This window comes from Alligator mississippiensis, chromosome 1 (genome assembly GCF_030867095.1).
Source record: "Alligator mississippiensis isolate rAllMis1 chromosome 1, rAllMis1, whole genome shotgun sequence".
NCBI lineage: Eukaryota > Metazoa > Chordata > Crocodylia > Alligatoridae > Alligator > Alligator mississippiensis.
The window spans coordinates 107,077,435-107,091,483 of record NC_081824.1 but is presented as its reverse complement, the minus strand read 5'-3'; the positions used below and the strand labels follow the sequence as shown (position 1 = coordinate 107,091,483).

At 38.3% G+C, this 14,049-nt stretch overlaps 1 protein-coding gene across 2 annotated transcripts in view; it reads right to left on the bottom strand.

The window, feature by feature from the left end:
* Positions 1-310: 310 nt before the first annotated feature.
* The window catches only part of CLVS2 (clavesin 2), a 90,987-nt gene continuing 77,248 nt past the window's right edge, over positions 311-14,049 (bottom strand). The window contains exons 5-6 of one of the 2 annotated variants that reach the window (XR_002087750.2): positions 10,847-12,423; positions 311-9,070 (exon numbers count right to left, since the gene is read on the bottom strand). Coding sequence is in view for 1 of the 2 variants with exons in the window: in XM_059733439.1 (XP_059589422.1) it covers positions 12,336-12,423 (88 nt within the window). In the remaining variant the exon portion in view is untranslated. Of the gene's footprint in view, positions 12,424-14,049 lie in introns of both variants that reach the window. The other variant, XM_059733439.1, reaches the window with a different exon arrangement.

The window sequence follows — 14,049 nt, the reverse complement described above, 5'->3', positions numbered from 1 at the left end:
GTGCAGCCATTCATGATCTTCACATTTGACACATTTCCAATAAGTGCCAGTACATAACAGTATTACAAATGTGAAATGTTCCAACTCTCTGACACTTATTCTCATGTTATTAAAGTGTCATCAGGTGTCACCAAAGTAAATATAAATGTTGATATTCTGCTCAATCTTCTCCTTATCACAATATCATATGGTTCATTCAAACAAACTATCCCTCTTCCCCAACACGCACACACACGTACACATGCACATGCGCACGCACGCACACACACACACATGCTTTGGCACAAACAAGCTAACAAACACTCTAATGTACAAAAAAAAATATGTATTTTAATTTGCATTTGGTCATATTTTATTTGACAGAAGATCATTCTTCCTCAGTAACTGGCAATACTTTGAAGTAGTGGTACTCTTTCCAAAATAGCCCATTGATTACAGAGAACTGATGACATTTAAATATACAATATAAACAGTGATATGTTTCACAAAGTTGTTAAATCTTCAAATTTGAGGAATGTAACAACAGATTGAATTTTACTAAGGTCCAGGAATGACATTCAAATTGGACAACATTTTGTGAGAAGAGAATAGCTACTTAAAATGATATAGAGAGAACATGATCAATAGTCTTGTCCTGGTTTACAAATCTCAGGCCCCCTGAGTCCCGGTAATTCTAGATTATGAAACAAACAAAAGTTATCCTGAGGATACAAGCACTATTTATAAATTTCTCTAGTAATTTAATATTTATATGGTGGTGTAGTATTTTTTGTAAGGCTCCACAGGAGATTGCTGCATGACAAAAATGTATTTAATGGTTACTGCCACTCAAGTAGTACAGAACACTAGAGCCTTAGTGAAACTTAGTCAGAATCTTTTTCTTGCATTCCTCTCCAGATGAGGTCAGCTGTTGTTCTAACTTACCAATTGACCCTGTTACCATAGGTTTACCTAAGGAAAACATTTAAAATAGGGATTCACAAGCTATCATCTGCAGATAATCAGTGGTCTATACAGTCTTTCTGCAGTTACCCACTGAAGGAAATACAGTTGAGAAGATAAGGTGTGGGAATTCATGGGGCAGAAAAAAGAAAAGACACAGACTTCACAAGAGGTTTCAGGATCTCCTTTATAATTAAATCCCCAGAATGACAGAGCAGGAAAGCCAACTGAATTAGAACAGACACCATTAATTTGAAATCTAGTCAGTTGAAAAAATACTTTAAAATAGTTTTCGGTATTATGATTAGCTCCTTGCCAATTGTAATATTTGCAATTCCATTTTCCTACTATTTAAATTATTTTTCTTTCCTAGTGGTTGTGTTGAAAGATCCACATTAACCTCAGGGAAAATCATATATGCAAACAAAAGTGAAAATGATTATACGAAAAGGTAGAGATCACACACCCACACTCCATAAAGAACGTACTTTCCCTTGTTACCAATTTAAGTTATAGTAATCTTGGGCTTTCCCTGTGACAACCATAGATAATACATTTTCAGACAGTTAAGTGTTCCTTTAAATCATCTGGAATCTGAGTGACTAATGGCTACTATTAATGTCACCTACAGAGCTGCCTAAAGACACAGGAGACAGATTGTCGGGTGTTACTTAAATGATGCAGAAATTACTACAAGACACTTTTCTACATGTTCAGGGACCATTTTCACATCATACATATTTTCTGTCTTCCAAAAGGAGTAGTTCCAGGTACTGATTTCAAGGCAAACTAGGCAAGCTGGTAACAAGTTCTTCAGCTTTACATCTGAATCTCAGGACCAGTTGTTCGCTCTGCTCCAAAGACTACATAAATGTTTTGATAACATCCCAACAGAGAGAGAAGAGAAGGATACATTTATTCAATAGATAGATAAGGATCAAATAAAAATATATAAAATAGAGCATTGTGTTTCACAGAGGGAAAGGTAGTTTGCAGTAGACTTGCCACAGGGGTGCAGCAGGGCTTGCAGGAAGAAATATCCTTCCCCTGCAGGGAAAGAAAGGCCTCTTCACCACACTAATATGATTGGTTCTTCTTTCCCTAGAACTGGCTTTTGTCTGTGATGGCATGTGAGTCCTTGCTTCCCTTCCCTGAATAAGCTCTGAAATGCAGCTGCCAAACAAGCAAGGATGTAATTACTCAAATCCAAGATGACTTTGGATTTAAGATAACCCCCCACTAATTAGATTCCATACATGGAAACTGTATATATTTGTTATAATTTCCCATGTATGGAATCTAATTGTTTGAGTTGCCTCTTAAATCTGCCACCACCACCCCTCCTGCACCGTGGGGAAAGCAATGGCAAGGAGCAGCCCTAGCCCTCCCTGCCACCTGCTTCCCCATGCCTGAGCCCCGCAACAGAGCCAGTGTTTCCCTGTGCCTTTCTCCACACACCTCCTCCACCATGGTGTTTCTGCACCCTGGTGCTCACTTGATAAAATGCAAATTTACCCCTGGAAAAAAGGAATAGGAATACCCTTGGCAGGTGAGAAGCCCATTACCACCGCAGAATGATACATATTTTGTATGGAACAAAATCATTTTCTCCAGGTTTGGGGCATTCCATCAGTCCTGCACCAAGCAGAAAGGGTGCAACATGCTAACTCCACTGTTCAGGACTGAGGGCAAGAGGCAGAAGAAAAGTTAAGAGTAGAACCTAAAGTTTTAACATCAGGATGGTCACAACCCACTTAATTCACAGCAGGTTGCCAAGTGAAGGACAAGTCATACAGCAGATTGCTGCGCTCTGACTCCAAAGGGCACTGCTTTTTCACTCAACTAGAGCACAAAGTGGTACCCTTTGACATAAAGCCTCAGCAAAAAGCTGGGACACCTCAGCAGTCCCACACTGCTGGCTGGTACTTCACAAATCCATGAGGAACTCACAAAAGGATTAGAAACCTAACTCTGCAAAACATCCAGTTCTGCTACAAGCTATTTATTGGAGGTGTTAATTCCTCAAACCCCTGAATGTTTCTATACAGCATTTTTAAATCCATCTTGCAGAAATTGTGGGTCTGCTGCTACTTTTTATTTTAATTTAACTTATGCATGATCTATTCTCATCTCTTTTTTATTAACCAAGGGACCTGATTTCATATCCTAGCCTTTGGGCAGTACAGAGAATTGCTGATGATATAACAATTTCTTTTTGGAAATGTAGCAGCATTTCCATATCAAATGTGAATGCAATGAAATGCAGTCATCTGTTCTCTGGTCTGTCTTGTTTTAAAGTAAATCCTCTGCTAACAGTAAATATAAGCTCTGTTATAAGTTTCTAGAGAAGTCTTATTGTGACTGAATGATTCTGAAACTTTCTAATTCATGTTCCTTTAATCCATTTTGGCACTAACACAATAGAGCAATTATAGGTCTTACTAGTCACTGGATCAAGCATTGCTAACAAAAGGACTTTGATAGGTAAAATACCTTGGTTTTATTTTAACACAGTTTAACTGCTAACTGCAGAGTATAATTACAAGTCACATCTTTCCCTCTGAGCTCCCTCACTGCATGTATTTCTCTTTCTTGTACATAATTGTTCCATCCCATTTTAGACTGAGCATCAGTTTAAGTGACAACTCCATGCAAAACAGTAAACATTCCCAACAGTATAAAATGATTCAGAACCTCACTATAATAGCAACTTCTGTTTCATTCTTATCCTCCAAAAAATCATCCTTATACAAATTAAACCAGTTTATTCCCAAGAAATAAATAGCACTGGATCATGAAAGGCCAAATGTAATGAAAGACTGTGACCTGAGAGTCAAATGTGCCTCAACACCTCTTATTATAAAATATACTTTCAAAAATAACATATTTCTATAATGAGCAATGTGATAAAAATCCAGCAGCAACAAGGACCAGTAAAATTTTGTGATTATTAACTCCCAGGTGATTGTAAACCCCCATGAAGAAAATTGATCAGGATGCTAGCAACTGATATGAACATTTCCTTGGGCAATTAAGATCTTGAAATCCTGTCTTGAAGGTAGCTCAAAGCTAATATGTTAGCTATTGATCCCAGGCAAGGGCTTGTCAAAGCAAAGGTCAGGGGTAAATCAGTAAAATTATTTTTGGATATGGGTTTTTTTTTCCATTTCTACAGCAGCATGTGTGCATGTGTATGCCTAGCTCAAGGAATTTTGATATGCAGGTCATCTCTGATTTGGAAAAGTGTCAAGCTAGAATGTTTAGACAGTTCTACAAAAATCTTAGACATCTTTATGAGTCAACCACTAGAGTTTGTTCAAACAACAAAAATATGGGCAGCTATAAAATATTCTCAGGCACTGATGCAAGGATCTAGATGGATCAAAACATCATCCCTACTATATAGGAAATTATGAGTCAGTATGGATTCAGCAAGGGTAAGTCATGCCTGACCAACCTGATTGCCTCCTATGGTAAGATGACTGGCTCTGTGGTTGTGGGAAAAGCAGTGGACGTGATACACTTTGATTTTAGCAAGGATTTAGATACGGTCTCCTACACCATTCTCACAAGCAAACTGAAGAAGTACAGGTTGGATTAACGGACTGTAAGGTCGATAGAAAACTCTCTGGATCATCAGGCTCAAAGGATAGCAATCAATGACTCAATGTCTTGTTGGCAGCCAGTATCAAGCGGAGAGCCCCAGGGGTTGGTCCTGGGGCTGGTTTGTTGAATAACTTTTTCAACGATCTGGAAGATGGGATGAAATATACCCTCATATACAGAAAGTTTGCGGATGACACCAAGTTGGGTGGAGTAGTAGATATGCCTGAGGGTAGGACTAGGATTCAGAGAGACCTAGACAAATTGTAGGATTGGAACACAAGAAATCTCATTAAGTTTAGTAAGGAGAAATGCAAAGTCCTGCACTTCGGACAGAATAATCCCATTCACCAGTACAGGCTGGGTACTGACTGGCTAAACAGCAGCTCTGCAGAAAAGGACCTGGAGGTTACAGTAAGCTGAATATGAGCAAACGGTGTGTCCCTGTTGTAAAGAAGGCTAACAGCATACTAGGCTGTATTAGTAGAAGCGTTGCTAGTTGATCTAGGGAAATGATTATTCCCCTCTGTTTGGCACTGCTGAGGCCACATCTGGAGCTCTGTGTCCAATTTTGAGCACCTCACTACAGAAAGGATGTGGACAAATTGGAGAGAGCCCAGTGGAAGGCAACAAAAATGTTCAGAGGGCTGGGGCACATGATTTCTGAGAACAGGCTGAGGGATCTGGCCTTATTTAGTTTGGAGAAGAAAAGCCTGAGTCAGGATTTAATAGCATTCTTCAACTACCTGAAAAATGGTCACAAAGAGGATGGAGCTAGGCTCAGCGTGGCAGATGACAGAACAAAAAAAAATGTCCTCAAGTTACCGCAAAGAAAGTTTAGGTTAGATATTAGGAAAAACGTTCTCAATAGGAGGGTAGTAAAGCTCTGGAACAGGCTATATAGAGAGGTTGTGGCATCTCTATCCTTAGAGGCTTTTAATACCTGGGTAGATAAAGTCTTGGCTGGGATGACAGGGGATGGTCCTGCTTTCAGCAAGTAGGACTTGGACTAGTTTACCCCCTGAGGTCCCTTCCAACCCTAGCTTTCTATGATTCTATGACTTTACTATATATGAATGCCTTCTCTTCAGTTTCTTTCCAACATACCTAAGCTTAAAAGATTGATTTAAGGTTTTTTTTCTCTCCTACTTCCTCAAACATGGCCTTTCCCAATATCTTGTAAAAATGTTGGTACCAAAAGAGCAGAAGATAACGTAGCAGATAGATCACTTTGATTTTTGTGTCCCCAGTATTTTGCTTGTTTGTTCTCAGATTTGGAAACTTTTAAATTCCTAATATAGAACACAGAATATAGAAAGAAGACACAGAAATAAAAAGGACTGTACAGGTTTTTTGAGATTATAAGTAAATAATATAGAGGGGCATCTCTTCATGCACAATGAGGAGTTAATTCTTTTAGAGGCATACTATTAAAGTTAATATGCCCCTCAGCATGTTTAGTTTACTTACTTTTGAAATAGTTTCTTTTGTGAACAGGCACAATATGTTCATTGGAGTCTAAAACAATTTATAGGCTGCACAAGGAAGTTTCTCCCTCTGGGATAAAACTGAGGTTAAAACTATGTCATCCTCTCTTGTGAGTTCACATAAATTTTGGTTTCCATTGAAGGTCACTGGGACCCAATCCAATGCCCAATGAGGCCAACAGATTATGGTCTCCAGAGGGTGGATTTGTTGATTTAAATCATGTTTTAAATCATGATTTAAATTATTGGTCAGGAAGCCTTGATTTAATTATTGTATTCTACAAAAAGCATAAGTGGTGGAGGGAAATATTATTTGAGGGGGCTAAGCCCCACCTGACCCCTGCCCCTCCCTCCCAAAGGGCGGTTGCGGGGCCGGTGTGTGCTGGTGCTGTATGTGGCAGTGGAGGAGAAGCTGCATGCCAAGCGGTGCCAGGAGGAGCAGTTGCACACCAAGCTGCGGCACAGTGGCTACATGGTGCTGCTGCTGTCACCAGCTGCCGCAAAAAGTTGGGGGGTGCTAAATCCTGTTAGCTGCAGCCTTCCTCTGCCTAGGGCAAAAAGGCAGCTGTTTGATATATTTTATTCCAGGGGTAGGCAACCCGTGGCACGGGTGCCAGAGTATGGCACTCAAAGGCATTTTGCTTGGCACATGTGCCTCTGGGTGGATGGTGGGGAAGGGGCCGGGGCTACACGGCAACAGCAAGGACTGAGCCCCTCATGGCTCCCCCATCATTTATGCCTGGCACACTAACATCTTACAAGTTGAAGCTGTGGGTGTTTTGGGCACACTGACCCGTTTTATTCATTTAGCTTCTTGAAACTTTGCACTTTTAGAGGAAGGTAAGTGCTTGATTGTGTGTACACAAACTTGCAGAGAGACAATAGGGCTGATGGGTAGGTAATCAGGTCTGTTATCTCTCATTTCCATATACTGCTGTTAACAAGGATGTTATTTCTGGAGACAACAAACTCTCCCTAGGCTTGAAGGGCATTTGTGCCTGAAAGCTGGCAAAGAACAATTTTTCCAACTATTTAGTTGGTCTAATAAAAGATATCACATCTACCCAAAGAATCTTGTCTGCCTACGATCTCTGGAGACACAAATCCACAATTTGAGAACTGAAACTAAGCATCACAGAGATGCTTAATGTGATCTTCTAGACTGAGCACTGAGTCCCATTGGGTAGAGTAGTTTTCTTTAATCTTTGCTAATCTATAAAGGAGCCTTTGGGAACCCAATAACAACACTAGTCCATGGCCTGTTGTGACCTATTTATAAAACTTTTAAAAAGGTTACATGAATATATTGTCTCAAATAGTATATAATTAGAAGTTATAATCCCTATTCCATGATGATATAATTTGAGCTTTAATGTACCTTAACTTAAAACTATCTTTATATAAGTTTATTTTTAAAAGCATCTTAACAAAATATTAAAAATATGATTAAATTTAAAAATCTGATTTAAATTTTTAAAATCCATTTTTTTTAATCACTGATTTTTATCCACTCTGGGTCTCCACTGGATTCTGGATCAGGCCATCAGAGCATAAAGATTTTATGATTCTCAGTACTTCAAAAAAAGTATCTGTTTTATTCAGAGAAATATAACTTCAAGGGACATTTTAAGACTTTCCCAAGACCTAAAAGTATAACTCTTTAAAAAACATTTTTGCTTTCTACTTAATTGTCTGTTTGGCTGCATTTATTACTTTTGTCCAATACCTCAGATCAAAAGATAGTTTTGATAACCCTCCCCTCCCCCAGCAAAATCTGGTTAATTCATCACTCCTAGGGGATTGGTAACAATGACTAACTATTCATGAATGACTAATCCTTAATAGTAGCCATTTTCAAATTTTTAGATGTATTTTTCATGCCACATTAAGACCCATTTAAGAATGGTTTAGACATTTGTAATGAAGGGAAACTATATTACAAACATTCCAAGTGCAAATTATATACACTATGGCTTACTATACAAGAACTGCATTATTATATAGATAAATGCTTAATGTACTGTTTCTTACTGCAATTCAGAATGTCATTTATATAATTATTACATGATTATGAGGAAGTAAAATAATCACATGAAGGTTTTTGCTTTGCACGCTTACATGCACTCATTACCAAAGTAGAAGACAGTTTGGTAAAATGGAACTGTTGATTGTCTACAGGTTGTCAAACCAAGAAATGTTGAAGAGTATCCAATGCTTTGTAAGCATCACTAGGCTTGACATATGCTATGGAAGGCATAGGTCAGTACCTTTTAAGCTGCTTAATTATCAGGAGCAGATTTTCATTGTGATTTGATGTACATTGTGATGTACATTTGGAAATGACTAATTATGCGTTCACAGATGATGATTTAGCCAAAGTATTTTCTGCATAAATCAATGAAACTCTGGCAGGGAATTGTGTGCTATTTAATAAGACAATAATAACAAGTTACCCAGTGACCAATTAACCAGATTTCAGTGTAATATGGGACCTAAAACCTAAAGGGTCCTAAAAACAAATAGCTAGGAACACAGGATTTTCCTACCCATGTTTAAAGATGCACTCTGCCTTTAATACCCCAGATATATACCAAAACCTAAACCTCTGTATTCTATAATAATGAAGATAAAGAACCATTATGAGTCCAAAATTCAGGTCTTACATAATAAGCCTATCTATAAACAAGATCTGACTGATTTCTGCTTGCTAAAGCATGACTTTGATTAAAAAAAAGAAGCTGACAGATACTTTTTCATACATCCTAACTAGGTAACAGAATGGTTTGCAAAAAAATACAGACAAAATTAAATAAAGTCGTTTATTTCTCTTCTCTATCTTCAGGTTCTTTTTCAATCAGAGAAATGTTTGCTCCTGCTGCGTGAAACAGCTCCAGGTAGGCATCAGCTTCAACCAAAATGTACCAAATCCCAGTTCCTCAGTAATGAGACTCTCCCGGAAAAAATGCTGGTAGCTTGCTTCTTCATAAAGGATAAGGTCTTGGTTATAAACACATTCTAATATAGTCTACTTTCACTATCTGAAATAGATTATATTAATGCTCATTAGTGTAAAGTCTCAATCAAAACATACTATATAAAGTTGCAATTACACTGATACTGTAAGGAATTCCAGAACAAAACAAATTAGCCAGTTGGTGCACAGAAGTTTAAAAAAATACATATGTAATTTTCTATCATGAAGCTTCATTGAGATTTGGGTCAACCAGTCTCATTTCTGGATCTCCCAAGACATGATGGGCTTGATATTTGGCTGGTATGAACTGAAATCAATGCTGATATGCTGAGTTACACCATGACCAGGCCCTGTCTCTCCCAAAAAGCATCCATCAATATTCAATCCTCAATATGTTTACTTACGCTTAAAATATGGAGTATATTAACTCTGAATAAAATCTTGAAACTTTTTAAAGAGATTTATCTGTAAGAGTAAGGATCTCAAAATCTGAATAGATTAAAAAAAAAGCCATACTGCTGACCATATGAGTGCTAGGTATGTATGGCATACCTCCAGATCTGGGCATAGATATGAACTCTAAGGATGCAACTTGTATATATATAAAAGTACATTATATAATTATACAATTTGCATCCATATATATGTATATCATAATGTTACACTGATCATCAAAGAGCTTCATAAAATAATAGAAGACCATTCATAACTCTGCTTCAAAGTCTCTTAAAGGATAACAATTGCTATTTCAATGGTTTCTTTCACTGGAAAGAAGCTCATATAAAAGCTGTGGCCCAAATTTCAAAGGTGGATGTATCCCCATTTCTCATCTACTTCTGTTGGAGCTGTCTTTGAGCAACACTTTTCAGACAGAGACCCCTGCATATTATTCATTTCATAACTATATTTTCATGGTAAGAGAATATTTAAGAGTGCAGAAATACAATGATTTGTTCAAAACCATTCCAAGAATATGACCACATATGGAGGCACTAAGTGCTGGCATACAGCATTCAGCAGCCTGACCAATTAATCAATAAGTAAGTATTAAAGCTGTATTTCTGGCTTTCTGTGTGCTGGTCAGGTGGCTAAATGTGGTTTCCTAGAAGAGGCAACAGGGCCTTCTGACTGTTGACACTACTAAAATTGCTGTAATATTATGTACAGCTAAAGTCTATGAGAGTCTCCCACAGGATTTCTCTTCCAAAATTTGATATTACTTCTCAACATTAGAGTCATCACTGGAGATGGCTGCTAAGCTGTGAATGGTGTCTTTGAGTTTAACATTAGAAAAGTAATTGCTGCAGTGAAACAACTTCTTTGATTCTCACAAGGTGCATCTACACATGAAATTAGCACAGCTGAATAAGCTCTGGTGCAATTCATGCTGAAGTTTATTTACACGTGTGCCCAGGACTGCAGCATGCAGCACAGCTCTGGCTGGCAGGGATCCCCAGGAGGCTCAACATGCTGCAGAGGGATTGGCTGGGGCACAAGGGTGCTACAGTGTGGGGCTAGCCAGCAGGCAGCCCCACACTGTAGCACCCTCATGGCCTGGCCAACCCCAGTCGCAGTTTACCCATGCGTTGTGGCAGAGTAAATAACTGCACCATAGGATAGTACTTGTATTGGGCAGTACTAACCTAGGGCGGAGTTAATTAATTTACTCTGGCCTAATAGTTCTACACATATAGATGGAGATGCTTTACATTTGAAGCTAATTAGGCAACTCTACAGTAAGTGTCTCATGTAGATGCCCCCATAGACTCCCAATTATTGGATTTCTATGGGTTTTACATGATTTATCCCAGGTTCCAGGCAGCTCTTAGAGTACACTTACTTGTTTCCTGACTGACTCTGGTATGTTCCTACTAGATCTCTACTCTTCATTACTATTGTCTTGAATATCCCATGTCTTCCTATTCTGGTTTGATAGCAGTGTCAAATACTGATAGAAGATGTCTGGCAATTTCACAGGCAAATTCCTGCCTTTACGCACGATGAACTGAACATACACAAGTATACATCATAGGTGAAAATATAGCCCCCAAATTCCAGATGATTTTGTCCAGTCTGTATCGAGACCTGTTATTTTTTTGAGGTAAAACATATTTCTCCATTATGGCACGTGTTCTATATATACAGTTACACCACAACCAAAACAAAGGTGGCTTAAACACATAGGTGGCGATGTCTGACCACAACTTATTCATATTAATCCTCGTCTGAAGTGGGACGCTATACAGAAAGTTTTACTACATTAATGATGACATTGCCTCAATATACAATCTATAATATATCTAAGTACATTGAATAGGTATGCTTTTGTTTTTATAAACCCTTGATTAAATATACTCATCTAATAATGTCACTTCATATGTTTGTAAGAGATTGGTAAAAATATATATATGTATTCAGTCGCCCAGTGCACAGGATTGAGAAATTAACCCTTAACCTGCTGATGCTTCTCTTTATATTCAAAATACTGGTTATTACACTGTTTTTGGATAAATATGTTCTCATTTCAAGGGAGCAGAGAGTTAGGAAAAATTCTTGAAGTACACCCCATATGCAATAGAAGTGATTTTGCTATGGCACGCACTGTAAACCCCAGCTTAGGATAATGAGTCAAGCAGCTTTCAAACCCAAACCTTGCTTGAAAAAGTAAAGGTAAAGCAACCTCCAAAATCTTCCAGCCAAACAGTAGAAAAATGTGGTTTCCCGCTTGTCTGTCACCTCTTTTCTCAATGCTCCATTACTTATGCCAAGTCACGGTCCAAGCCACAAAGTTATTTGTGAAATCAATTCCTACTGTTAGGAAACTACTGCTTACACCAATCCTTCCAAGTTCTTATGTTCCCGCTTTACCTTTGAACACTATACAACCGTCATTGAGGGGGAAAAAAAGCAGTCGTAGGGCAGCTGCAATATGGCTTCCTTGAAAAAGGACAAAACTTAGTAGGCTTGATGTTTCTGCTTACTCTTTCTGTGTATGCAATTTTCACCTTTTTATAGTGCATTCACTGAGACATTTTAATAGTCACTTTTCCATTCTGCTTGCTTACGATGATTTACAAATTCAAAGCAGAAGATTACATTGTATTTACAAACAAGTTGGCACTTACAGAATAAATTATTGATTTTTGTTTTCCTTTTCGTTCCAGGGCACCCATGTTTCAGGCAGACCAGCAAAACCTGCTGCCTGATAACATTATGCTACATTAACGTGAATAAATAGATTTCTAGCTGGTACGTTCCATCCCAAAATTCTACTTGTTGCTGAAAGGCAGTACCTTCCACCTCAGTTCACAATTGATGCTCAGGAGCTGTTAGTCAAGTGAAAGCAAAGGCTGCATGTTTTCTTCCTCATTTTTATCCATACGTTTTAGAACCCCAGGATCCACGACTGACTGAGACCTACAAAAGGATAACATGGTGTTGTTTTTTCCATTTTTTCTCAATCAAGACAAATGAGGGTAAGTATCAGCACTTTGGTTTTGGGGTTTTTTTTCCTCAGAGTTCAAAAATAATAATCCAGGTAGCACAAATATCTTATCACAGCAAATGATCAGAAAATACCCTCCCAAACCAAATGAATGGCCACTGTGCTGGCATGCTGAAGCAGAATGGAAACACGGGGTGAAAAAGCAGAAGCATCCTGTTTTGTTCATATGAGCACCAAGACACGATTTCTCCCTAGCACACAACAGACTGTAAGCCATCTTCTATACCAACCCATGCACTGACACCCATTCCATCTACCAAAAAGGGGTCTCTCCAACAACCCAGCTTACTACTGGAATGGCAAAATTAGCAGCCCATATTAGCTAGAGGCACAAGTTACTCCTCTTCTGAGCAGCACTTAAGTGCACCCTGGAGTGCACTCTCTAAACCCAGCATCATGGACTCCTCCCATGGCCAGCAGGAGTTCTGGACCAGTGGACAGACTTTAACCACCCTTATCAGTTTAACTGAGTTGACTAGGGCAGGATTTTATACCTACATTCATAGCTGACTGTAAAACACTCAGAGATTTTCGATAAAAGACAATAGAAGTGCAAAGTTGGTATTATAAATCCCTGGCATAGTCTTATTTGAGTGGGAAAGTGACACAAATTTGTCAATGCTACTTGCTGCAGTTGCTGGGGTTTTTCCTGGAAGGCTTGCATATCGTTCTGCCTCCACACCACCCAGCTTAGCTTTTAATTTGTACAACATCGAGTCCAGAGAAGGTATGATCCTCATTTTTACATGTTAATTCCAAAACCATTTTAAAAACCAGTTAAAGGGACAAGAGCACACTTACACATCACACCATTTGCAGAACTCAAGCACATAAGAAAATATATTGGGCCAAATTCTTTACTGGTGTAAATTGGAACAGATCCATTGAAATCAATGGAACTGGGTCAATTTACAGCAGAAGATAATTTGGCCCATCCTTCTAATAAAACATGAAGAAAAGAAGGTGAACTCTTCTGGACAGGAATTGTGTCTATCTTTCTAGAGCACTTAGCACAATATGGTCCTGATCTCAGGCCAGCCTTTGGTCATTATTACCATGCAAATAAATAATACTAATTCCTTCTAGTAGAAAGCTAAGATTCTGTCTATTTCAATGGAATAAGAATCTGAGTTCTATTGCCTGCCCTTAAACCTATCATGGCATGGCACTGAATATTGCCTGTGTAGTTCTAAAGATGAAATTCCTTGTTCTAGGTTGAGAGAAGAAAATATTTCTGTAGCCACCAGATAGTCATATATGCAGGGATCCTGGTTTTCTCTGAGAAAAATCACAAATTCTCTGATAAAAACTCCAAAATCTGCAATTAAAATGAAATGCTGTTATATATATAGCTATCAATTGAACACCATGTTTTATTGATATATTTACAATTTTAAAGTAATTTGGAAGCTTACCAGTGCCTCAATCACTATAATAAAATCAATTCTAAATACCTGTAAATTATGGTATTTGATTTTTGCTTTTTTAGCATGGAAAATCAGAGCTCCCTCTGCCCCCCTAGCTCACAGAATGCAGGT